The sequence below is a fragment of the Podarcis melisellensis genome (genome assembly GCF_964234715.1).
Source record: "Podarcis melisellensis genome assembly, chromosome: 5".
Taxonomy (NCBI): domain Eukaryota; kingdom Metazoa; phylum Chordata; class Lepidosauria; order Squamata; family Lacertidae; genus Podarcis; species Podarcis melisellensis.
Genome location: NC_138537.1, coordinates 45,188,706 through 45,215,697, shown reverse-complemented (window position 1 = coordinate 45,215,697; position 26,992 = coordinate 45,188,706). Strand labels below are relative to the sequence as shown.

Here is a 26,992-nt window from a genome sequence, read left to right as displayed (position 1 = left end):
CACCTGCATAAATAGGGCAGATCCAGGAACCACCCCCAAATCTATGAGCCTGATGCTGGGAGTGCAACCTGGCATATAACAGATTAAATATTTATTGCAAGAACAATAGTACTACCAACCAAATGAGAGGTTCAGGGGAATCAACAGGATCACAGTCCTCCATCCCCCAGGACAGGACACCCAACAGGGTGAACAAGGCAATCTCTTTTTTTTAATGGTATTTTTGCAATTTAAAATACACATCATCAATTCCTTTTACATTGACATATGTCTTCCACATTATTTTTCTATGCATATTTGCATACTTTAAATAATAATTATTGACTTCCCTCTACCTCTTAACAGCTTCTTCTCTATTTCATTTTCTTTTGTACCATGTCAAAATCCTAACAAACTTTTCTTTACAGCAAAAGCCTCCAAAGGCGATAACCACCATGGTGTATTTGGTTCTAATAACTTTTTGGGATCATTCCCAGACTGAGTATTTTCTAATTATATGCTCGAGGAAGCCTCTATGTGTTTTCACTCTGTTATAGCCCAAATACCCCTGCCAGCCGAATCTATTATCCCACCCCTCTATGTCCAATATATTTGTGTTTTTCAAAATCATCCATTCCTTTGTCGAGCAAAGACATACAGCTTCATAGTATAATTTGAGGTCCGACAATGCAAAGCCCCCTCTGTCCTTTTTCTCCGTCAAAAGTTTATACTTAATTCTAGGTTTTTTGCCTTGCCATATGAACTTTGCTAGTTCTTTCTGCCACTATTTAAAGCAGCTTGTCCTGCTTATTATAGGGATCATTTGGAATAAGAATAGCATTTTTAGCAGCACTGACATCTTGATAATCAAGATTCTTCCCCATAACAATAGATTTAGTCTACTCCAAATTCCCAGGTCTTTTTTGATCTCCAGTCATACTTCCGCATAATTATTGATACATAGATATATATTTTTTGTAGAGATCCAAATTCCTAGATATTTGATCTTTTTGAACAAGGCAATCTCAGTCCCACACCAAAATGAAGAGTACAGTACTGAAATACTATCATATGAAGAGTCCTGGTGACTCAGACCGTAGACCCATCTAGCCCAGTAACCTATTCTCACTGCAACAACAAGATGCCTAAAGGAAGTTTCAAAGCAGGATCTGAGCACATTCTTCCCCACTTTCAAATGCCAACAACTGGTACACAGAGGTATACTACCTCCTACATAACGAAACTATAGAATTGGCTCTTATAAGATGTAGTGACAACCAGTAAGCTGGATGTCCTTAAAAGATAATTCGTAAAATTAGTACCATGCACTAAAGAATGAGATGCCTGAAAATTGTATTATTGCTTCCTCTAAGTGTGTTTTTCCTGAAAACACTTAATACTTGTTCTACCAATCTCTAATATGCAAACCTCTCAATTCTGCTCTCTGATGAGGTCATGCTTTAAAATGCTGTTTTGCATATATTCACATATATTCCCCCAACCACCATAAATCAACAATTCAAAACCAAAGGCATAGTACTGTATCTATGAGGAATGGGATTCTTCCTTTTAGGAGTTACTTCATAAAGATCTTGCTAAGCCTAAGCCAACTGTTTAGAAAGCAGCTTGTCATCTAGAGAAAGGAAGGTTGAAGTGATAAGCAGCACTTGCAGAAGTCATACAAAAACAATGTTATATGAAAAATACACACAAAATTGAGTATTTCCCCCCTAGCAATGTACTTTGTTGAAAGAAACTAATTTCATGCTTTCATAACAAACTGCATCTAGTAAGGCCTGCATTTTGACAGTGGTGAAATGAAGAGAATCCAGCATATATACATGCAAGAAACTCTTCTATTTTTTATAAATGAAATTCAAAACCAGTCATAGTTGAAAAACCAGCCAACAAGAACAACTTTGCAATACCAAAGAGGAAAAAAAGGGTGGATTAATGATCCAATACTTTTCCATCTCATATTTCTATTATTCTAAACTGTGACAATTCATAGAATCAAAGAACTGTAGAGTTGGAAGGCTGGCATGATCAAAAGAAAAACCATGTTTGCCCTAAAATGTAAACAACAGAACAACCAAAATCATTCTAAGGATAATGAAATCTTTATGATATAATGAGATGTTCCCAAGTTACAGGTTATAGACAAAGACAGTGTTCATATTTCAGGATTACAGCAGGAATATATGACAAAACAAAATTTCTTACCTTGAATACTTTTCCAAATGCACCATCTCCCAGTTCTCCTATAATTTCCCAATAATCCTCTGGGTTTAAGTCTCTCTTGACATGCTCATATTGCTTCTTTTTCTTCTCACCCCCCAACTTGAAGATCTTACGAAAATTGAAGAATGACATCTTTGCTTTTTAAACTACCAGTAACTCAAAAACTGTATCAAAACCTCAGAGTAGACAACAGTTTGGCTTTTTCCAACACCTTTCTTCCTTGCTTTATGATCCAAAGGGATAAAAGGCACACAATTGTGGCAGTTATGTCACGTGAGAACTTTGATGCTGCCAGCAAACCAACAGAAAAAAAGAGTTTTTGACCTTAATTTTCAGATGCAGTATACAATAATCCAATGTCGAGTAGAACAACTTCTTTCAAGTTTATCTCTCTAGCTTTAAAAGCCAAAGAATCATTTGATCACAAATTTCTTGCTCATAATAACCATACCATAGTACATGGCAAGGCCCCAAAGATGCTACTAGATAAAGTACATTGATGGTCTACAGCCATAAGTTGTGGCAGTCTTGGGGCTGGAAAAAACACACCAGCACAATAATTTTGATGGTGTAGCAAAACATCTGGTGGAGGATACTTGTGCCAAACAACGAAAGGGCAGACAGCAGTATTCAAATCCTACTACTCCAATACTACTTATTTAGCAACAAGGATTATAGGCACCATTTCAGGACAAGCTTCCTTTCGCTTGATGAAACAGCTTCAGGACTCCAACACTGTGAAGACTGCACATCCTCCTTCATGTTTTGGGTAAAATAAAATAAAAAGACTCCTTATTCAATGGGCGTTGGGAGTCAGTTTCGCCTGTTGGAGAGAAGAGGAAAGTGAGAAAGACCGTCCCGCCTTGACAACTCACGAACTCTCCGGTCCCTCCCCGAAAGACACTTAACCAATCCCCACAACAATTCAAAGTCAATCATGGATTTTGCGTGAGGGAGGGGCTCCACCGGAGTTTTTGAGGGATAAAGTGGAGCTACTCCACAAAGCAGGGGGCGTGTGAAATAAATCTCCCCCCTCCCCGCTTCACTTCTGTGTGGAAAAGAAAAGCCATAGGAGTCTGGGCTGAAGGAGACCTCCCCCCCCCCCCTCCGGAGAATTAGTACCAACGGTCGTAACGACAACAAGCCCCACTTTTTTTAGTATGGGGGGGGGGTAGGCAGTGGGAAAGGAAAAGCGCTGCGAATAAAGGAGCCCACGACCCACAGGGAAGCTCATTTCAGCCTCTCACCCGGCCCGAGACGGATCCGGCGTCTTCGTCTTCGCCGCCGCCTTCTGTGTCCCCACTTCCTCTGTGGGGGCGGGGCAGAGCAATAAGCCTCCTTATGCCGATTTCCTCTCCTCCTCCCCCCGCCTCCAACCACCACCCGAGCCCGGCTGCGCTTCGCTTCGCTTCTCTCCCTCCCTCGCTCGCTCGCTCCCAACTACAGTCACGCACGCGCACTCTCCTCAGCCACTCTCGACCGAGAGCCTGGTAGAAAAGCCACTCCCAGCTCGCTCCACTCTCAACCGCCTCGCTTTGACACTAAACTACGCATGCGCGGTTCCACTCCAGTTCCGCCAGATGCCTCTTTCCCGGACTCGCGCTGACTATGACTCCCCCCGCCTCTCTCTCATGTACGTAGCCGGGTTTCAAGGAAACGGGGGCGGAGGAAGGTGGAGAGGGAGGAGCTTAAAAGAGAAGGGCGGCCGCCTGAGGTAGACTTCCTTCCGGTTTCGCCTCCCACCGACACCCCTCCCCTGTCCCATGCGCGTGACGCCTAGGAAACCCGCCCGTCAGCGGCGGAGAGCCAATAGGAGCGCGCCGAGCTCTTTGGCGGGTAAGTGGCGCAGCGTCGACCGTTTTGAGGAGGGGGAGAGATTACGGCACTTTGGGGGGGGGAAAGGGGCGGTTAAAAGGGGCAACTTTCTTTTGTGCTGGTTTAGTGGTGTTTGGCGATTACTTTGTGCTCGTTTGTAGGGGAAAGGAAAAAGGCTAGGCTTCCTGTTCCCTCCATGTATGGCTGTGTATGTGGAGTGTGTGGACAGGGGAATTTAGGCACAGGATAGTTACTGATCGTTATGTCCATATAGGATCAGGGGCAACGTGTGTCTTGAGTGCCACTCGCTGGGGAGCAATAGCGGGAGAAGGCTCTTTCCCTCATGCTCTGAGGGCCCTCCATAGATGTCCCGTTGGTATTGTGGAAAACCAGGGGGTGGACTAGATACGTGATTGGTCTAGCAGAGTTCTTGTGCTCATAAGAACACAAATTGTTTATGGAATTCACTGCCACAAGATATGGTTGCGGTTCTTGGCTTTAAAATGAAAGTAGTTTTTTAAAAAGGATTAAAAAAACAACAATGGGCAATGCGTCAGGAACAGTACACTTTTGAATACTAAATCCTGAGCCCAGATAACGGTAAGCTGTTGCAAGGCATGGAAGCTGTGGATATTCCATAGAAATGGGCTGCTGGCCGACAAGATGGATTTAAGGTCTTATCAGGGCTCTTATCCTCTCATGCTGTCCATACTGTATCAGAATATAATTTGACAGACTAGGCAACTTTACTGCAATAAGTTAGTCTATCCTGAATAAAAACGTTTGCTTCTTGTTCATTTAATGGAGCTGAACTGTAATAGTTTAATGCACAAGGCACCCATTACGACCTGCACAGAAATTAATTCCACAGTTTCATATTAGAAGGCAATAGTGTAGCCTTTTTTCACAGTGTTCCAGGAGTTAGTATACTCTTTTCAAATAGTTTTACTTTCTCCCTTCTGGTGTTGTGTATGGTTCACACAGTCCGGCCTTGTGGGCTCCAAAATCCATTTTGGGGCCGCATCTGTATTATGCTAACCAAAATATCCTCAAATAGTGTGCAAGTTCTCCATAACCCTTCATCAGAGTAGGTGGTAAAATCCTCAATGGTGGGAGGAGTGAGAGAGAAAAGGGTTGGTGGGTCAAGCCATTCATGTTTGTAGCTAATAAGAGTACTAAGATGAAGCGTGGGAAGAGGTGACAGATTGCAAATGATTCTCTTAGTTGATATGGAGGTTTTAGGTTGCACCAAGGTCTCCTAGGAAGGAGAAACACCTAATGGCTGATTTTCCCCTCTCTGGAAATACAACAACCAGTTGTCACTCAGTTTTGTCTCCATGGTTAGGTAAAGCGCACAAGTCAATAGTTGTTGTGAACCACTTTGATATTTTCTTTGTGAATTAGTTATATATAAATATTTTTATAAAGTTGAGAGCCAGACTATAAAGAAACTAGGCAGTCCTTGTCAAAACAGGTAGAGATTAATTTTAGATGGTGTGCTGGTTAGGCAAAAGTCAGAACAGCAAAAGAATTAAAACAAATCTGCATAAAATATATACTGTATTCAGATACGGTATTTCCCTTTCCTACTACCCTTCACCCACGGGAGGACCCACTATCATCCACACAGTATGCAGAAGACAGGCACAACAGATAACACCAAACCTTGATGGGCAACCAAGAACCTATTTTCCAGCAGGAACAAGGTGGCTTCCACCTATATGGGGTTTTTACTTGTAGTACATGTCACTTGGTCAATTAATAACTCCCCCCCCCAGTTTAGCTAAATTGTTTCCTTTAAATCTTGGTTGCCCAAATGAAAGGGCTCCCTAATCCTCCAGTGAAAGTGCCAGAGAACCACTTGCAATATAATGATTTATGAAGTTTGACCAATTATACCACTGCTGTTGTAATAAGGGCTTTGATTGGTTGGCTGAACCAGGTGAGGGTAGCTAATGGGTCTTAAACCCTGAGTAAGTTAGGAACTTGTCTATCACCTGCATGTGAAGACAAGTTCCTGTGGATTGAGCAGACAAGACCAATAGCGGGTCCAGCAGTCAAGAAGGCGGTTTCACAGTTGCATACTTACACCTTGAAAATACCATTTTCTCTAACTTTAATATAGATATTACCAGTAATATAGGATCAAGTCATTGCTATGGTATTATGTTATAAAACAAGAGTTGGTAATAAACAACTATTTTCCTGTGTTCTCGATAGCAATTCTCTAAATATCTGAAAAGCAGAATCTTTTCCATTACAGCATTGCATTGAAAAGAAATGTTTTATTGTGTTATCAGAATCATGTCTGAGCAGAGATTTTATCAGCTAAGCTGATTATCCTGTGCTCCAAAACACAAAATGCAACCCCTGAAATACCGCCCCTGGAATCTGGAATTCATAGAGTGGACCACCTTCAAATAAGGCTAGTTGTCCAGACTCTTTTACCTGTTATTCCTATATTTTTAAGTTATTGATTACATACAAAAATAGGTTATAAAGCATATAAAGTTTCTAGATTATAAATTATATAAAGGTTATAATGTATAAAGCATGCTAATATAAGGTTATATGAATAATAAAATAACCATAAATATTATTTAATAATTCCCTAATATTTTCATTTCTCTTGAAAATCCTATAGGTGAAAACTTTAGAGGCAAATCTGTTCCTTCAGTCAAGATAGTCATGCTTTCCCATGAAAAAGTCAGCCTACCACTATTTCTTCTGGCAACCAATCTCATCTTTGTCCTGGAATGCAAGCAGTTAACTTCTTTCTGTTCTTGGAGGTATCTATTTGGAGGCAGTAAAACACAAAACTGACCTTGTTGTTCCTGTCTGTCTCTGTTTTGAGAGACTTATGAGAAAATTAAGGTTTGACGTATGTACACAGTCCATAGTTCATCATAGAGTTTTTCTCACATCCACTTGCGCCAGCAAGATTATCACTATTTATTAACTGGACTTGATGGGGTACGTGACAGTTCTCACATCCTTAAACCTTTGTATTTTCACAGACTAAAGAACTAGATTAAATATGTTTCCCATTTATCCTTCTGTTTCTGTTGTTTCCTATTCATTCCAATCTTTTTCATATCTTTCCGTTTACCTGCTAAGCTCTGCTATCTTTGGTGTTCACTATTATACTTCCCCCATGATGGTGACAAAAAGTTGGATTCAAATTGACTGCTGTTATACAAGTGCTCTACCTTTTGTTTAAGGCAGGGATTAGAAACTTGTCTTCCAGAGGTTGCTGAAGTAACAGCTGTGGCTGCTCCCCCGCAATGTCACTTCTGGAGGGGGAAAACATGTTCATAGGGTGAGGTGGCTCAGTTTTCTGATGACACCAAATTATTTAGGGTGATAAAACAAAAAAGGATATTGAAGAGTTCCCAAAAGATATATTCAAAGTGGGGAATGGACATTAAAATTTGAAATGTGCAAGTGAAAGCAAGTAAAGTGATGCATGTTAGGACAAATATACACTGTTGGGTTCAAAAATAGCAGTAACTGATAGCTCAATGAAAACATTGGCCCACTGTGTGGCAGCTATGAAAAGGACAATTTCCATATGGGGAATTGATAGGAGAGGAATAAAAAATAAAACTGCTAAAAATAATAAACTGCTTTTATTAAAATATATTGTGAGATTGCTCTAGGATTACAGTATACCATTCTGGTCTCTGCACCTCAAAGAAGATACTGTACAGCTATACACTATATATAAGGGCAATCAAAGTGATCAAAGGATACAGCAATTCCTTTATGAGGAAAGAACACCATTGGGGACTTTTTATGTTAGAAAAAACTGATATATATGTATGTGCATGGTGTGGAGAAAGTAGGGTAGGGAGAGGTTTTTATCCTGTTCTGTACCTGCATTATAGCAGAAGCTGAATGGTGGAAGAGTCAGGGCAGACAAAAGGAAGAATTTCACCAGGGCATAAACTATGGAATTAGCTCTCGCAATGTGATGGAACCCGGTTTGGTTGGCTTGAAAGATTCATGGAGGATAAAGCTAAAGCTATTGTTGGCTACAAGCTAAGATGACCGTGCTTTACCACCGTTGGAGGCAGTATGCCTTTGAATACCAGTTGATAGGAATCACAAGTGGAGAGTACTGTTGCATTTAGGCCCTGATTGTAGGCTTCCCATAGGTATCTGGTTGGATACTGTGATAACAGGATACTGGACTAGATTAACCTTTGAGTCTGATCCATCTGGGTTCATAATTTTTTTTGTCTTTTACTATCTGCTCTTTCGCTTATTCTCCCCATTTTTTTGTCCCAACTTGCTTCCTCATTTCACTCTGATTCTTTTATTTTCCTTGCACCTTTTATTCTATCTCTTTCCTATACGTAATCTGTTCACATCTTCCCTTTCCTAATATATACACAAGGCTAATTCATCAACCATGCTCAGTAGGTGGAAAGACAGTTCGATCTATACACCACATTCATATTCTTTTAGTTTTCTTTTAGCAAATTGGTTTCTTAGCCTAGAGTTATGTATTTATGCATTGCACTGTGATTTTCTGACTATGCAGAACTGTTCTCTATTAATCTAGTCATAAGACTGTTAATCATACAAAGTTCTCAAAGCTTTAGTGGATTTAAGGCTACTTTATTATCCCTTTGTCCTCAATAATGCCTAATTGCTGCTGCTAATACATGCATAGTAGGATATATGTAGGTCATTATTGAATTCCTCCCCTTGCTGAAAAAGTCAAGCTGCACAGACCTTATAAGTTGCAAGCTTTCTCACTCAGCAAGAGGAACAGCCCCCTGGTGAACAGCCCTTGTCAGATACTTCCAGCCCAGTTAAAAATTCAGAAAATAAAGATGGGAAATGTGTAGGAAGAACCACTGTTTCTCTTAATGCATCTAACAATTTTTGGTATTAAACTGCAAAATCAAATATGTGCCACACAATTTCTACCCACTCCATACACTTTTCCTGCCTAACTCTTAGATAGCAAATCTGCTTTGTTGTTAAGGTGCAACAAGTCTCCTCATTGTCTGATGTTATAGCAGCCTAGCACAGCTACTGTTCCTAGTTTGTGGTTAGTAGTAATTGAATGGTAGCACTTTTGACTGTTTTCATGACTGCAAGTCCATGTTATGGTTGGCCTCTTATCACCAACATCACCATTACCATCATTCTTTTTGGAAGTAAACCTAAAGGCAAAACAATCCATTTGTTTTAGAAACTTATGTGCTTTGTAGAGTCACAGCTAATGCTTCATTGATCAAAATGCATAGTTCAATGTAGATAGAACCATAATCAGACATTAGCAACTGCATTTTCTTTGCTTTCATTCACTCATGACAGTGAATTTACAGATGACATGAACTATGGAAATAGTGTTTCAAGGTTGCTAAATATTTTCTTTAAAAATAAATGTCACATTGTGGTGGTCTATGGCTTTAAACAACAAAGTTTCACATTGATTTGCGTTGCAAAATGATCCTCATTTTTACATTGTGTTTAAAATTAATTATTGGGAAAATTTATTTTGGTTTTAAGTGCAAGAAGCCTCATACAGTTCAAGGCAGGTAGAAATAACATTTTTAAAAAACATAATGTAGCCAACCGAGTCATACTCCAAGTAGACCAATTGAAATTAAAGAACTTGACTAAATTCCATTGATAAAAATGGAACTACTCTTGAGTATGCCTCAGTTGTATGCAACCCATTCATTCAACAACAGTGTTTCTACCGTTCATATCCTGTGTAAATTCATTGCTGAGATTTGACAGGTAATATGTTTATACAGTATACCACTGTCATCTCAAGTATTCACTCAAAATTTCAAACAAAGTAAGATCTAAAGACTGTGAAGATGGAATGGGGGAAATGATACTCCCAGATCTGCATTTCATATATGTTTCTTTTGATATCTTCAAATATAAACAAGTAGCAAATCTTTTGTTTGAAAAGAAAACAAGCACAAGCCATGCCTGCTTTTCCAGCGGGTCACAGCAGGATTGCGCAACGCATTGAGTACATGCCAGGGATGAAACTAATTAAGGGAAAACACTGGAGATAATGAATCTAGTCATTGTGTAATAACTGACGTTGTATTCCTGATTGTTACTAATAGTGTAATTTTGTCAGCAAGGAAGATGGCAACTATAAATTGATGAAAAGTTTTGGACAGTGGGGTACAAAGCATTCTGTGACCGGCCTGTAGTCCTTGCCTAAATTCTGCCTCTTGTGATAAGCTTATTTGAGGTAACATTGCAGGTTGCTTGATCCTCATTGCTGATCTCGGACTAAATCTCTGTTTTCCTGTATCCAGAAGGAATGAACTCAAGCATTTGTTGCTTTCCTTTTAGCAGAGGCAAGGTGCTACATAAAATGCATGGAGCAGTTAGCACTCTTTCTAATCCTGTCATACCATCAACAATTAAAATCTTAAAACTAGGCATTATAATAAAAACTAATCAAGCTAGCATAATGTTTATGTTACACACATTTCCCCCCACAGACTTGCAAACATTTGGTCAGAAGCTCTGCCTGTCTTGGGTTGATACATGGTCTTGGAGCCACGTCATTCACTTCTGAATGTTCACCGCAGCCACAGAATCAGAAGAAGAGGTCCCTTCATTGTTATGGGGACTGGATCCTATCTTTTCAGCTTTTGCAAGACTGTACATTAAAGACGTACAAGAAATGAAAGAATCAAAACAGGTTCCAGGTGAGTTATGAGATTGCTATGATATGTATAACATCACTGGTTTTAATGAAAAGCCTAGCATTACTGTGCTATGGACTGACAATCTGGCTCCAGATAAAAACTTTTCTCTCCCTTCTGTGTCTGAAAGAAGCTCTGAGGTTAGATAAAACAGCGAAAGAAAATGAGATAATCTGTATATTCCAAGTTCCTCAATAAATCCAACCCTTGCTTGAGTTTCCTAGCCTTGATCTGCCACCTTACCTTGCCCAGCAGGAAAAGGAATAGAATGGTGAATGCAATGTGTACCACCATCAAGAGGAGTTTCCCTTCTCTTATGGATATGCTTGAATCTGCCTCCACCCCATCCCATGTAGCATGAAGCCATTGGATTGGGGAAAGAAGAGGGGAGAAATTCAGTCCCTGGAATTATCAGTATGTCATTGGGCTTATCTCTCAAAGTGGCTATACTAGTACAACTAGCTGCAGACAGGAGGGAGAGGTCGTGATAAAGGCGCTGAGGGAGTATCAGAAGGATCCCAACAGCCTGGATGAGCTTGCAGCCGGTGACTCGGAGCTGCGCCTCAGTCTATATCCCTAGTAACATAACCATACTCACACTGTACTTCAACCAGAGCTCTTTTTCCACTAATTGTCAGCTCATCTCTCACATGATTATTACCAGGGCAGCTTGACCAGACAAACTGCCCTAGCTGGAAACAGCTATAATTTTTTACCATTATTTTTGCTTAGTCTGATCCAATTTAAGACTCATCAACTATTCCTTTATGCAAGAATGTAAGATTTTCATGAATAATAAAAAGCAACTAAAAGATCAGTCCCAAGCTACCTTGAAAGAGATAAATAGGCAATATTTGTTAAACTGAACTGGAAATCAAGACAGAGCATATTGCTTCCAAAAATGCTTAAGGGAAAAGGTGTGGTGAATTGTGATATGCAGAAACCAAAGAATTTAACAAAAGGCTGTTTAGAAAATGTCTTTTCTTTTAAAAGATGTTGAATTAAAAGCCATGGCTGAGCATTCCTCAGCATGCTCCTTACAGACCTTACCTACCCTCATTTATAAAAACTGACATTTCTTGTTTGCTTGGCAAACTCCAGTTTCCCTTAGTAAACTCTTCATCTGTTTCACCCTTTGGTAGTTAAAATCTCCATGCTGGTTCCTGAGACTCCTACAGCATCATTGCTCAGCCTACTGGTTGCAAAGTCTGAGAAAGTGGGGCATGGCCTTTTTAAATAAACTGAAAATAATTACTGGTACTGCCTTTAACCATTAACTGGCATGAGGAATACCTCTTACAACTTGTTGCTTTGTTGACATATTATAATGTTGTATTGACACTTTTGGCCAAATGTCAGAATGCCACTCCCAACCTGGTGGGGGACAAATTTGTCACACACCCCTTTCCTAAAAAGCCTTGAGTGGTTTTTCCTGGAAGAGGCGTTAGGGAAGGTCCACGGGGCTTTCTAGCCCTATAGCAAACGGGCGGGCATCAGAATTTTAAGCCAGGCACCACCTCAGTCCATTCTCCTTCTTTACTTAGCTGAAATAAGACTGTATGTACCTTATGTATCAATAATGATCTCCTTCTTTCATAGGTATATTCTTTTACAACAGGCATCCAGTAAGGCGGGTGGATATTCTTGGAACTGTGGTTCTGATCAAAGAAAAAGATGCCATTTATACTTATGGAGGTAAGAAATTCTTATTCCTGCTAGCTCTTAAATTTCTCCATTCTCATTAGCCTTCACTGCCTTCTTAAATTAGGTTTGCTTTTATATATAGTATAGCAGCAACAACAACAACCAGCTGGAGGTTTCTGATCAGTCTGCAAGGGGAGAACCCCATGCAACCCAGTCTGGAAGAGACCAGAGGGAAGGTCTGATTGCGCCAGTAAATGGCAAAATGGGGGAACCAGATGAGAGTTGGCAGAAAGTACCCCTGGCCACTGCTGCATCCTATAAGACGCTTTAGGAATGCCCCAAGCTGTGAAACTGTTCCTTCAGGGGGAATGTTCACTTTCATTGACAACTTCCACAGCCTTGACCGGGACAGATGGTGGTAATGAGAGAGATAGATGGGGTTCCAAGAGCATGCTGACAATGGTATAGCCTTTTGAATGTCCCAGCGCAGAGAGTGAGATGCTAGGTGCATAATTTTCTGTTCCTGGTAAGAAATGCTGGTGTAGGTCTTAGCATGGTTGCCTGGAACGGTTCTTTGGTACAAAGAGGCTATGCTTTCCTCAGCCCACCCCTCCCTTCACTGCCAACTCTTTCCAAGTTCACACCAGTGAACTTAGGAGGACTACTCTCCTTGCGTCCATGGTTGTCTTTCTCCTCATGTTCAAACTGTTCCCAGTTTCATTCTTGGGCATCTTGCCAAGCTGCCCCTCCCTGACCTTCTCTCAGCTGCAGTCAGGCTGACTCGCCCAAAATAAATCGTAACTTCCATTTGCATTTTCCAGTTCAAAAGCAAGGCTCTGCCAGCTGGGCATCTAATTGGCTAGTATTGCATCAGCTGGATCACATGCTTGACTTTAGAGAGGCATGATGCACTCCTTTTTGAGAAGCAAAGCTGCATAAAGGAAGAAATGTGGATTGTTGTCTTGTTTCTGCACTGAAAAACGGGAATTTGTTTACACTTACATACTTAAAAGGGGCTGCTTGTTTTATACTCTCTTAAATTCCCTTAAGTAAGGCCAGTGGTCCCTCAGACTGAGTATCCTGTTGCTGAAAGGACTTAAAAGGAAATTGACAAGCATGTAGGTCAATAATGCGAGAAGTCTCCCAAATGTGGCAGAGGGGCTTGGATAGAAATTACGAATGACCAGCTCCTTGTGAATATCTGGTACCAAAAGTTGACAACTCACTGTGAGGCTATCTAAGGCCTTTTCTGTCTTCATTCATCCTCCCTTTGTGATCTCGGTTCAAGCTGCAGCTAATACCAGAAGTTGTGCTGTCCCTGGTCAACAGTGTATGTATCAAATATCAAGCATTCTTGTCCTTATATCAATTTCAGGAGACAAATGTTAGATGTTTCAGGAAAGGTCATTTACACAGCAAATGCACTTCTGCAGACGATGGTATAGAAAGGGTTGGGAGTGAGGAAGGCACTGTTAAAAATAAAAACTTGCCTCTTTATATATCTTTAAGATAGATTGCCAATAGTGTTAATCCAACATAGGGATAGGGAAGGTAGCCTGTCCAGTCTCTACAACAGTAGCCCATGGAACAGTTGTTTTCCTCTTTCCTTCACACCCCCATAACCCAGCTTAGAAAGTGTGTCTGTCTGTCTTTGACCCTCTTCTCCATCTTTTCACTATCCAAAGTATTCCCTCAACACCACTAGGAAAAAAATTGCTGTAGGGGTGAATTTCAGAAAATGAGCTATTCTGTGTTTTTGACTTTTGCCTAGTTTGTCAGTCACATTTAGTCTGTTGATTTGCTGCAGCAGGAAATTGGCACAGGTAAAATGGATGGGAGAGCTTTGAGAAAGATTTTGCTTCTCTGGTACAAACAAAAAGGCTGTTGCTAAGCAAAAATGTTTGTGGTGTGTGTTCTATAAACTCCCACCAAACTGATTAAAATTGCTATCCTACTGTCTAGTGGATGACGGCACAGGAGTTATAAGCTGCACCTGCTGGAAAAACCCTTTGGCACAGCAGAAATCTTTGTCAGGTAACTTTCCACTTCGTATCTGCTTTCCTTTTAGCTTTTTCAGAATATATTCTATACTTTATTAGTGAGGGTTATTTTCAGGTGTTTGCACCATTTCCCTGTTCATTTTTATATTATTTTACAGTGACTTGATAAAAGAGCAGTGCTGAGGTCCATTCATTCATAACAGATGGGTCTGTTGTTTCAGTTCAGGACACTTGGCTTGAAAAGCCTTCTTACTGTAGTTCCCAATGCAACTTTTCCATTTTGTTTAAAGTGATGTTTTCCAATTAGAGCTAAATTAAAGGAGTGTTTTCCGATAGGAGCTAAATGATCTGAGATCTGTTAGCTTGTTGAATTCAAGATAGCCTCTTAACATTTTGCATATATTTTGATTTGCAGAGATACTATTTTCTCTTACACATCTTATATCCTGTTCTGAACAGTTTATTTTAAAAATGTGAATGTCTCATGTTTCCCATGTTTCAGTGCAGATGACTTTTTCTTCTTACCCACAGATACCTGCCACATAACATAGCCAGACTTCTGTTCCTTCCTCTTTGCTTCCCACCTCCCTATTTCAGTGGATTGAAGAGTAAACAGGCCACAATTTTTTTAAAAAATGCACTAGGATATAATCAGCTAGAGACTTCATCTTAGGAATCAGCTGTTTTTAACTCAGTTGCTGGCCTTTGTTTGTTTTATTCTTGGTTCACTCCCTACTGTCAATTATACAGTCATTACTACTGCATAATTAAAAATAGGCAGTAGTATATTGCTTTCAGGGTGCAGAGAATAATGTTAAATAAATGTTCCAGGCCTTTTGTGGTCTATTGATTCTCTAAAAGTAGCTGGAGAAAAGCTTTATTAATAATATAGTTGAGGTCAGATTGTCAACACTAAATTCAAATGATAACTAAGAACTCTGAAACCTGAAGCTCTGCTCAATTCTTGATGCATCTTAAAGACAGACAAGCTCATTATGGCATAATTAAATAATTTTTAAGGTGCCACAAGACTCTTAGTTGTGTTTGATGTCACAGTTGAACATGGCTATCTGTCTCGAAAAAGCTACTCAGTTATGCCAGGGAAAACTGATAATATTTAATGAAGAAGTCTTTTCTGTATTGGCTTAGCTCTAAACTATAAGAATTCAAGTCCTGAAAAGGAACACAGAATATTTAATAGCCTGCTTTTTTCTGAGAATTTGTTCACAGCAGACAACTTTCCCAGATGGCTGCAATTAAAGTTTATGCTGCCCTGGATCAAAAACTTATTGGTGAGCCAATAAACTTGAAGTTCTGTCAAAGTGCATTTGTATCTTGGCAGGCTCAAAGAGGCAGCTTTTGTTTTACTTCTAATGATATTAAGTTTCCTTTTTATTAAGAGTGAGGTTTGCTGGTGAGGTTTGCTTTTTATTTTGAACTTGGGTTTACTTTTTATTCAATTTTGAACTTCAGAAGATTAGCACTGTTTATCTGTTGTAGGCTAAGCCACAGTCTGATGGCACTTTAAAAATTATTAAGTGTTTTGTGGCATGAGCAAAGTTATATTCATCAGGTGCATTTAATGTTTAAGGACAGTATTGGATATTAAATATACATGGTTTCTCTGTGAGGAAGGAGATAACATTATTACAGCTAGTAAAATTAAAAGGAACATTTCCTGCATTCATCAGTCAGCTGCAGTGAACAAGATAGATTTGAAAATACTGCCAGCTATATTAAATACTTATTATTCATATTGCATACATGCATTTGGTAGAAATACTCCAGTTTTGGAACACACCATCACAGCAAACATAACACATGTTTGTACTTTTAAAAGAGGTTAACATTTCAGGAAGCAAGTCTGACAAAAATACTGCTTTCTACTTTTATTTGAATACTGAATATATATATTAATCATGTCTCATTCTGTTGAGTCATAGTCTTAGTCAAGAGGAGCTTTCCCCAGCCTGGTGTCTTCCAGGTATTGTTGGACTACAACTCCCATCAGCCCCAGTCAGCATGGCCAGAATTAAGGAATCATTGAAGTTGTAGTCCCAACAACATTTAGAGGGCACCAGGTTTGGGAAGGCTGGTCAAGCAGAATTTCAGTGTTTCCTTTTATTTTCCCCCATCTCTCCAATGCTGTGTTTTCTTCCATTAATTGTGCTGTTTAATGTTATATCTACACAACTAATTTTTTGGAAGATGGCAGTTTCTAAGGGGAGAAGGCAGTGTGTGTTGGCCGCTGTAATATTGCCTATGAAGTGGTCTTTTAACATACATGGTATATTGGATGACATCAATCATGATATTTGGGAAAATCTACTTTGCTTTTCCATTCCAAATGTGGTGAATGTTTCTTTCCCCACAGATTTTAGACCTCATCCTAGTACCTCAAGTGGCCTGGATCTAGCTGAACAAATAAGAAAGCTCGAAGTAGCAGTTTGCCAAAAAACGAGACTGGAAATTGGTGATACTATCAGAGTCCGTGGTTGCATTCAGATCTTCAGACAGCAGCGAGAAATCAAGGCCTCCATGTACTGTGAGTAGTTACTCATTCAGCAGTATGCATTTTTATCCTGACCTTTAAAACTCCCATAATTGTAACCTGTGTCACTTACAGTTTATTTAAGCTGCGCCCAGGCTTTTTTCCTGTCACATCAAGGCCACTTTGTGTCTCTGATTCATACGCCTTGTTGAGAGCTGCTGTGTATGACTCTGTGGAGCATATGGATGTTGTGTTTTATAAAGCTGGGCTTCTCAGCTTGCTAAAAGCCATCCTCCAAACCTAGTTCCAGACACGCAAATGCAGAAGTAGTGTGGCCTCTCCCTGTCCTCCTATAGAACAACAAACCTGCTAAATCCAGCTCCGAGGGTCTTCTGGCAGTTCCCCTCACTGTGAGAAGTGAAGTTACAGGGAACCAGGCAGATTGCCTTCTCAGTAGTTGCCCCTGCCCTGTGGAACACCCTTCCGTCAGATGTCAAAGAGAGAAACAATCATATGGCTTTTCATAGACATCTGAAGGCAAGCAATGTTTAATGTTTTGTTGTGTTCCTTTATATTTTGTTGGAAGCCGCCCAGAGTTACTGGGGCAACCCAGACAGATGGGATGGATACAAGAAATAAATTATTATTATTATTAACATCAGATAAAACAACCATTATCTTGGAAGGTGGGCTGTAAATAACTAATAAATAAATGAAATGCAACTAGCGGCTCACGTTTGAATCTGTTTGCCTTTTTTGTGCCTTCCTTATTTCCATTCAGATAAAGTTGATGACCCTATGTGTGAAGTTCTGATTTCAAGGATGCTGGAACTCCCCAATCTATACAGAGATATTTATGATCAGCCATTCCAGTTGCAAGAAGAGGAGGCACAAAGGTCAGTGAGAGCTCTAGTTAGGAGATGCTGGTGATTCAGGAGTGTAGGCTTTGCATCAAGAGTAGGATATAAAACAGAGTTACTGGTTTTCTATGAAAACTGAATTTGTTTGGTGGGACAAGTACAAAGGCAGGAACAAAAAGAAGACGGAAGGATGATACGTCTAGAATAGGTAGAGCCATAGAATGAGACAGCCAGATTCATGTATGGAAGAATCCCCCACTTATGTGGGGATTCCGTTCTAAGCTGCCATGTGCGTCACTGGGATGCGCACAAGTAGGGCTTGCACCATTCCGTCCCTGCCCACTTTCAGCATTGTTGTCAGTGTGTGTGTTAACAGGAGTGCCCGTACTAATCGCACACAAGTGGAGAGATTGCTGTAGTAACCCTAGTGTCACACCACAGCACAGGATAGATGCCACACAGTAAGATCTAGTGCAAACGCCACTCCAAACACTTGCACAGTGATCATGCACACATGTCATCCAGATCGTAAAGCTTTGTGTGGATCATAGAAGCCGGTTACATTTCTGATTTCTGTGAAATTTCTCCTAAACCAGCTCATAAGTCTGGGTTATTGTAGGCTTGATCTTATAGTGACAGTGTGTTCAGCACTGCTGAAGATTTAGTTGGGTGCCATTTAAACTAGTTAAGTATCTAGTTGTAGGAGGCCTTTTAATTTGGTTAATATTTTCGCTCTCCATTTTAAATTTATTTTCTGCTGATAGCCAAGGTGCAGAGTACATGTTGGGCTCCATCACTGAATTGAGCACAAAACTAAGAGACTTCCTATTGAAGAACAAGATCCAGAGTTTCTATCAGCAGGAGCTGGAAACTGTGGAGGCTTTAGTATCCCTGGTCAAGGAGGATGGACCAAGAACTGCTGAGCAAGTGAGTAAAGGTGGCTTTGTAGGGAGCTGACTGCATTTGCGGGGTAGCTTAGGTCAATCAAGAATATTTAATGATAATATTAAACTAAACACTGCACTGTGTAATAGCTGCTACTTTGAGAAAACAAAACCTCCTGCAGTTAATGGCATGGTAGCCTAATAGTATGTTAGTTTGCGTACTGTTTTTGATGGTAATAAAAGTAAGACAGATCAAAACGAAAAAGCTATAAAGCAAACTAAAGTTTGAGACTTGCCACTGCTATTGACTTACTACTTTCATAACTGTGTAGGTAGCTATAATGGAGCTTGGGAGGTCTCTTGAAGATAATGGATCAGTTGAGTGACAGGACTGGATGGTTCTGAACTTAATCAAGGGTAAGATAAATGAGGCCCAACATATTAAAAAGGTTGGCCCTTCTGTAGAAAATTATAAAGAGTATGCTGACATCTGCTATGTATTACACTTTCTACTTGTTAGACATTTCAGCCTGTTCAGAGCAAACTGGGTCTAATTGGAATCAGAGTTATACATAAAGGAAGTGCTTGTTTGAGATTTGGACTGTTTTTCAATAGCAAAACATTTCTGTCTGTCTCTGTGCTTCTGGTTAAATAGGAATTTGTTTATAAAAGATTCTTAGCATGCAGAGAATAGGGTAATGAGCCAGATGCCCACCTGGTGCAAATCTGCATAACTTCAGTGCTTATAAAGTTATGTATAGCTACATTAGCTGAGAATCTGGGCTGAATATATATAATTTTAAAATCCTTTCTTTAGCATTACAATTAAAACTGAATGTCAGTATGGAAATCTGTCTCTCTTTAACTTCAGCCTTTGCCTCCCCCCCCTTTCAGTACAATGGAAATTGAGGTGATTCCCCCCCCCCAGCTTCCCTTTTGTGTTTAGCTATGTATTTAGTTAAGGATGTGCTTTAAATTCCCAGCACTATAGGAGGATATTTTAATCCTTCCAAAACTGTACAGTAACAACAAACCTACCTCCCAGTCATAGTGGGTTCTGTGGCCTCCTTCCTGGTGGTTGCTTCCTGGCAACCACCTGTTTTCATAAAAGTAACGCTTGTCATTGAATTTTAATAAAGCAATAGGCCTGGATTTGAACAAGAACCCTGCTGGTCTGTGGCAAAGGAATATAATACAAAAAGTGCCAAACAGCCGAGAAAGAATTGGCTTCTCAAGACAGCTGCCATAATAAGCAATTCTGGTAAAAGCTGAAGGCTATTCCAAATTATTCTGCTCAGTAGGCTCTGGGTTACTATGGTCACACAAGGCAATTCCATTGCTTCAACTGCATCCAGTCCCCTTTGACTTCCCCCAACTCAGTATATGAAGTAATCATAACAGAGTTAGTAATAATCTATGTCTCCACCCTCCAAATCCATACCGATTTGTGAACATTTACCTTCATTTTATGTTTGTCTTCAACATAGTGGTTGTATACTTCTTATCTACAGGACAGAACTTCAGTGTATTCATAAATATTTATCTGCACCCCCTGGGATGCTGCAGGCTTGGATGCATGGAAAAATAGCTCCAGCTTGAAGACGTTTTCAGTTCTGTCATTTCCTGAAGTGTATGTCTTTTTTAGTTCTGTCATTTCCTGAATAGAAGTGCATAACCACTTTCTTATCATATTCTATGTGCAATTTCCTGAGATGAGCAGCAGTGGCATTCTGCAGAGTTCTGTTATGTATTTCCATTCTACTGGGTATCAAATTGCTAGCTGCAGCATATCTTCTGACTTTATCATATGCAATTTTGACCTTTTCAAATCTGTAATTTTGACCTTTTCAAATCTGTAATTTTGACCTTTCACTTTATGTATTCCTATTATGTTTGTCATTTCAAAGACCGCATGGACACACACTTAGCGTGAAGTCTTTTCATGCTTTTGCCAGTTATCCTGTGCTCAGATATTTTTACAGTGATTACATTTTTTATTACTATTTTTCTTTTGTCAATGGGACCCTGAATTACCCCAAGCCTTAAGTTGGGGACCGTCTCAAACAAAATACATTTTAACCTGTGTTCCAGTATATATGCACTTATCTTGATTTTTTTTTAAATTTAACTACAGAGTACTGTACATGCTTCTGAGTAAACAAGCATAGAATCACACTATTAGATTGCCAGATTAACATATTTCCCCCTCTACGTTTGTCAAGAGGCATAAAGTGGTACAACACATTGCTAGTGAATAGAATAAGGCTACAGAGGAAGGACCAAATGAAAACTTTAAATTCTGATAATCATTAGGTCAGGTAATAGTCTACATAGTTTCTTCTTTGAGTTTCTGGAATTGGTCTGTTTCTGTCCTCTAAAAATTTTAAGTTCAGTTCATGTAGAGGCAGAACTTCTGTCTTTGCCTTGATCTCTTTCATCCTCTGAACTGCATGTGTTGCTGATAGTCTACCTCTTTCAGCCTCTTTGTTACTCCTTAGATAAGCTTCATGTACCTGAAATAGACTAATCTGGACTCCTGTTGAGTTTCAAATCCAACAGACAGGAGTCACACTAATACAGCAGATTTATCCCTATTTTTTGCATGTCTACTTTCTTTATATAGTATCAGCTCGGAGACAGCATGCACTCTTGCATGCTAGCACTAACTCACATTAAAGCAGATTTATGGGGGTGGGGGCAGGAAGAAATGCTTCACAACTCCTGGCACTTTCCAGTATGTCCCAGCAGTACCCAGTTCAAAGCTAAGCAAACTTAACCAACTAATGATTTGCTGCACAATTTCTCAGATTTTCAACACATATATCAAAATGATTTGACCAAAATATTTTGTAAGTAATGTGTTGCACTTGTAAAACCTATTGTGTTGACCCATTGCACAGGCAAGGAGGGTATTTGTTTTGTGTTTTGTTAACATGGCATTCTCTCCGGTTAATACACATTTGGAATTCTGTAACTATTTTTAATTAGTCACCTTTTAAGAAATGAATTAAAAATTCAGAGGTCAGAGTAGGTTTTGGTTTGTTGTTGTTGTTTTTTGTTTTTTTAAAAGGAAAAACCATTGAATAAGCCTGAGTCATTTTATTCTCAAGAAAAGAGGAATGAAGTGAAGGTTTGGCTTAACTGCAATCTTAAATGCAATCTTCAAATGTTTAGAAAAGCAATTATTCTGTACTGCTACAGATGAGGAAGTGAGCCTTAAATCACAGGAAAGCAGGCTTTAGAATAGAATAGAGAAACTTCCTTGCTAAGCAAGCAGATGGGCATTGTATTGAGTTGCTTGGAGAAGCTGCAGAATCCTGTTCATAGAAAGAATTAGAAGTGCTTGTCAACAAACAGGGGAATAAACTGGTATTTCTCTTACAGGCTGATTGCTCAGGAGTTTCCATGCTCATCAGCATTAATTTTGAAGATTAGCAATGCACATCTGAGCTTTCAACTCTGCATTCTGGCACTTAGTTGCACCAGAGGGGAATTGATGTAGTGTCATAAAGCAAATTGCACTGAAGATAAATGGGTCTCCAAAGATCCTGTACCATTCTAGTGAAGGGAAAGAGCAGTGGTAAAGGTAGTAGAGCTTTGGAGAATCTGAGGAGGAGTGACTGGGGACTGTTGGTAATAAAGTTTATGTAACACATGCATCAGGTTTTCCCTCATGATGGAACCCAGTGGCACTTAATGTGTGCATTACATTTATTGGCCTTATGAACATTTATGGTTAAGAATTTCAATGATCCCTGATCAAAAGCCACAGCCCACAAACGATGTGAAGAGCAAAAGATAGGATCTGTGAACAATCTGTGCTGAAAAGAATTTAGAGCAGCAGCAGATGCTTCTGTACAAGGTAGGAAATGGCAAAGGTTCACAAGCCATCCCTGTGCCTCTAAAGCAAAATGCAGTATTAGAGGAAACAAGTTGGACTCCTGCACCTAGGGAGGGGGAGGAGTTATGTTGCAAAATTTGGTCTTCCCAGCAAGTAAACTCATCATGCACTATAGTTTGGTCCAAAGTATCTTCCTGGATTTTATGCAGAGTACAATAGAGGTGCACTTTAAAGATGAAAAAAAAAAATGAAACAGAAAACACCTCTATGGCCATAGATAGGCTTCCTTTGTTTTACAATTTCTTTTGTATATGACCTATCTGAATTTCCTACACCCATCCTTGCTGCAGGTTTACTTCCTGATGCTTTCCCCCTGATCAGATCTCTTTGTAGATCACTGCATATAACAAAGAGGGACGGAAGGGATATAGACTATTCTGAGATCTTTAGTTAATTGTAAGTAAACATAAAGGAGGACAGACTCCCTTTAGATAAGATATATTTGGAGTCCAGAGGCACCCCCTCCCCATATCTGAAGCAGGATACTCCAAACTCAACATATTGGTAGACTTAACAAAATAGGAAAACTTAATCTATAGTCATCCAAATCATAGTGCTTTGGGCTGAGGTGCAAGCAAGCACAGGAGTGCCAGTGCTGCCTGTAAGGCAAGGAGTAAGGTTAATAAAACATAGGTTTTCTTCAGTAGCTCATTGCTTGTACTTTTCAAGCTGACATCCATTTCTTCTGCTTTTTCTGTCAGTTTTAAGAAGTTTGCCATTAGCAATTCTCTTTCAGGAGCTATCCAAGCTGAGCCTTCTGTCAGCTCACGCAGAGTGTGTTCTTAATTAGGCCTTATCTCCAGACAGGATTGATGCTCTAGACCAAAGCAAGTAATTATCAGACTCTGCTCCTTCCACTTGCAGATCCTTTAGTTCATTTCCCTTTTCTTATTAAAAATGGATCGGTGTGTCATGAGGTAATTACTTTGGCAGCAGCTCTTTTCAGTAGCTGAGAGTAAGGTTTGTTTCAGCCATTTTAATCTCAACAGTTTTCTGCTGCAGTTTGAAGGAAAGGACTTCTCTTTTATTCCTTGTGCAGAACCAAATAACCTAAAAGTGCATTTGACTTCCATGCTTCTCCTTCCCCCTTTATCCAAATATGCCTCTCTTTTTTGTCTTTTTCCTGTTCAGACAGATTCCAAAGCTGGTCCCTGCTCCAAACTGATTAGAGACTCCTTCACGGAAGCAATAAAGGTGTTGCAAAAAAAGGGAGTTCTTTTCCAGAAATCAAAAAATCCCACGGATATGTATTTTGTAAGTATCTCTTTATATGAATGGTGGTCTGTAGGTAAAGCGTGTCCTGTCACATTTATATAAGCTTAATATGTGAAGCATGCCCCTAGCATGCTAACTCTACATACAAATGGGCTGGTCTGTTATGGCAAATGGGGCACTGCCCCACCAAACTCAGCGTCCCCTCAGCCACACCCACCTGTCAGCCTTCTTACTTTGACATCCAGTCTGAGGATGCTGTTGGCTGTCACCTTTCTGACTTTTTTAGTCTCAGAGTTGTCTTTATAGAACTCAGCACGGAAAAGGATGAGGACAAATCTATAATTGATTGGATCTGCCTGTCATTGGCTCTAGATCTGCTCACTGTTGACCTTCCTGTATACTACCTTACCAGTTCCAATGGGCATCAGCCACCACTTCAAATGGGCCAGTGATAGGTGTTTTACGATGGTCAGATGCAGGCGGAATGCTTCTTTACATAAGAATATAAGAAGAGCCCTGCTGGATCAGGCCAAAGGTCCATCTAGTCCAGCATCCTGTTTTCATAGTGGCCAACCAGATGCTTATGGGAAGCGCATAATCAGGACCTGAGTGCAGTAGTGCTTTTCCCATGTGTTTTCTGGAAGCTGAGATTAAATCCAGACACAGGGTGGAATTCAATGTTGTGCTCTTCCAATCATTCCACATACACAAACATTCTAGCTGAACAGAACAATACCCCCTCCCACTGTGTGCTGTTCTGTGGGTTTTCCTGACACCCCCCCCCCAAGCCAGTTTCAGGGGAAGCCCTCTTGTATAAGTGGAAGTTCTTGCACAGGGCTTCCACTGACAGGGCTGGTTAGGTGACTCCCACTCACAGACTATCCAATAGCCCTGAAATGTTTCTTTCTGTTATGAAAATGCAGTGGTCTCTAATTGTAGGCCAGGCTCTCATCTTTGATACATAAATGTACATTGCTTTGATTTTAAGAATCACTCCTGCATCCTCTAGGTGACTGAGCAAGATAAAGAATTGCACAAAGTGACCCTTGAAGTCCTCAGAGCTGATTGTAAGAGGCCAAAATGTAAGTATGAACAGTTAGATAACCACAAACACAGGCCTGTACAAGTAAGGAATAATTGTATTTGAGTAAGATAATTTAATTTAATAACAACAAATTATTATTATTATTACTACCGCAGTTTGGGCACTTTGGGGCCCAAAGGCTAGCAGCATACCAGTACAATACAATCAATCAAACAAACAGAAGAAAATCACAACATAGGACAAGGAGAAAGCCTTCCCACACTAGAGAATTCAAGTGTGCTCTCACAAACCCTGTATTCCCTTATGGGAAGAAACCTGAACAAAGAAATACTAAAGTAGATTAATCCACCTAGAATAATTAAGGGTCCCTCATCACCACCACCATCCCATTCTAACTATTCTGAAACATACCCAGTTAGATATGTATTTGCAAAATAACTGCCACAGGAAAGTGGAACTGACTACTGTTGGTTCCAGCACAGAATGGATAACTTGTAATGTTCTAATCCCCCTTCCTGGTTTCTGTAATGAAATAAGATTCATGCTTTTGGTTCATGCCAGTTCTCATTCAGCATAGTGAACCTTTTGGAAACAATCTGCCAGTTTGTGGAAATGCCTTCAGGTATCGCACCTGCAGAAAGAAATATGGCATTGGCGATGGTGGTGGTGTGTTTCTGAGCCAGCACCTGGGCAAGTTATCTCAAAGCTTTTATCCAAAGTCTGCCACCTGCCCAGAGGGGCAGCTTCACTCTTGCTACTGAAATCCAGTCTCCCATCTATATGAATAATAGAACAATTGCCCACCCATTTACCATTTCACTTCTGCTTTACATCTGTAGATGCTGAAAAGGGCTGTCATCTCAATTACATCCTCAATTGTATTCAGCAGCGCTACAGCCCTTTTGTTTCCAAAGATGTGATCCATTGCCTACTGGACTGGATGGAGACCAACAGTGACGTGGTCACTACCATGGAAGGATACTATACTGTCTTTTAAGACGAGATGCTGTGGACTTCTAGAGCCAAACTGTATACAGTGGGCATGAGTCGTAAGAATACTTCAATGCCAAAAACTTGGCTGGAATTCTTAGAAGATGCTGTATCATAAAATTCCTATTCATTTAGTTTCTCTCCATGTTTCAGAAGTGCTCAGTCTGCCTCTGATATTCCAGGTACTAAACACAGGGACCTCTTTAGACAGTTATGTTGTGAATGCCCTCTTGTGGCTGGATGGAAGACAAAACAAACTTTGCATTCATACCTTATAGTCTAATAAACAGGAGCTGCCTAAAAAGGTGAGCAGTCTGAATTGAAGGAAATACTTGAGAAACAGGCATCAGAATAAATTAACCGTACCCTTCTCTCCAATAATACACCCCCTTCCACACTCCTAGTCTGATATATATAATTTGTGGTACATTGATTTAGGTCATCTCTTGAGATATAACAAGTGATGTGGATTCTGAATCCTTGTTTTAATCAGATTTGTTACTACTCCCAGTTTACTTTTAACCTGGATTCCATGATTATCTCAATAATTACTAAAGGCTATTCAGTGTTTTAATTTAGGGTGGTATCTGCAGGATGCCCTCCTGCAGAACACAGCAGTTGGTTGCATAAGTCGTGGACGAGGTGATCTTTTAACAATCAGACAGTGCACTGGCATTAAAAATCAAAGCAGTTTTTCCTTCCATAATATTGAAATATGCACATGCATCCATGCCTCTTGCAAACTGAGTCAGGTATTAAATATTACTCATTAGTAGATGAATGGAGTGACAATCTTGTTTCCTCAAGACTGAAGGAGGGAAGATTCCAGAGGCACTTCTACTTCCATTTGAGCACTATTTCTGGAACTGTCACAGAGAAGAATTATACCTGACTGCAGTGAGTTACAGAAATTATATATATGTATATTATATCTTGGCTATGCATGTTATAACTTTGTTTTATATTATTCTAAATTGCCATAAAACTACTCAACAGTAAAGTATTCCTTGGCCCCAGTAAGACTACATTCATTTTTAAAATAAAGATACTTTGTTGAAAACAGACCCTAGGCCCTGTCTTTCTTCCTTCCTTATTCCATAATGCTGTTGGAATGTCTCTTGATCTACAAATGCCCTTGTTTAGCACATGCATCCTTTTGGCAGGCGTCCCGCAGATAAGAGCCCTTTTCCAAGTGGTACTGTCTGGCAAGAGTCTCTCATTTGCTCTGG

The 26,992-nt window shown here is 39.9% G+C and overlaps 2 protein-coding genes across 5 annotated transcripts in view; one reads left to right on the top strand and one right to left on the bottom strand.

Annotated features, from left to right (window-relative positions):
* The window catches only part of SLK (STE20 like kinase), a 56,629-nt gene extending 52,752 nt beyond the window's left edge, over positions 1 to 3,877 (bottom strand). Inside the window, exons 1-2 of one of the 4 annotated variants that reach the window (XM_081911987.1) lie at positions 3,468 to 3,877; positions 2,203 to 3,043 (exon numbers count right to left, since the gene is read on the bottom strand). In XM_081911987.1, coding sequence (XP_081768113.1) covers positions 2,203 to 2,352 — 150 coding nt within the window. In that variant the 5' untranslated portion in view covers positions 2,353 to 3,043; positions 3,468 to 3,877. Of the gene's footprint in view, positions 1 to 2,202; positions 3,044 to 3,442 lie in introns of all 4 variants that reach the window. The other 3 variants (XM_081911986.1, XM_081911985.1, XM_081911988.1) reach the window with 3 other exon arrangements.
* A 196-nt stretch (positions 3,878 to 4,073) lies between these two features.
* STN1 (STN1 subunit of CST complex) lies at positions 4,074 to 26,827 on the top strand. The gene is made up of 12 exons (XM_081912014.1): positions 4,074 to 5,380; positions 6,336 to 6,460; positions 6,680 to 6,824; positions 10,527 to 10,736; positions 12,333 to 12,428; positions 14,340 to 14,411; positions 16,752 to 16,922; positions 17,650 to 17,764; positions 18,493 to 18,655; positions 23,645 to 23,767; positions 24,738 to 24,810; positions 25,613 to 26,827. The coding sequence occupies exons 4-12, from the start codon at positions 10,604 to 10,606 to the stop codon at positions 25,768 to 25,770; spliced, it is 1,104 nt and encodes a 367-aa protein (XP_081768140.1). The 5' UTR covers positions 4,074 to 5,380; positions 6,336 to 6,460; positions 6,680 to 6,824; positions 10,527 to 10,603; the 3' UTR covers positions 25,771 to 26,827.
* The last annotated feature ends 165 nt before the right edge of the window (positions 26,828 to 26,992 follow it).

Bases quoted from the DNA above. Each gene is read 5' to 3' on its own strand.
- STN1 (XM_081912014.1), top strand. From the start codon at position 10,604: ATGTTCACCGCAGCCACAGAATCAGAAGAAGAGGTCCCTTCATTGTTA. The intron at 10,737-12,332 runs GTGAGTTATGAG...CTTCTTTCATAG, and splicing joins AGAATCAAAACAGGTTCCAG to GTATATTCTTTTACAACAGG. The intron at 24,811-25,612 runs GTAAGTATGAAC...TTACATCTGTAG, and splicing joins TGATTGTAAGAGGCCAAAAT to ATGCTGAAAAGGGCTGTCAT.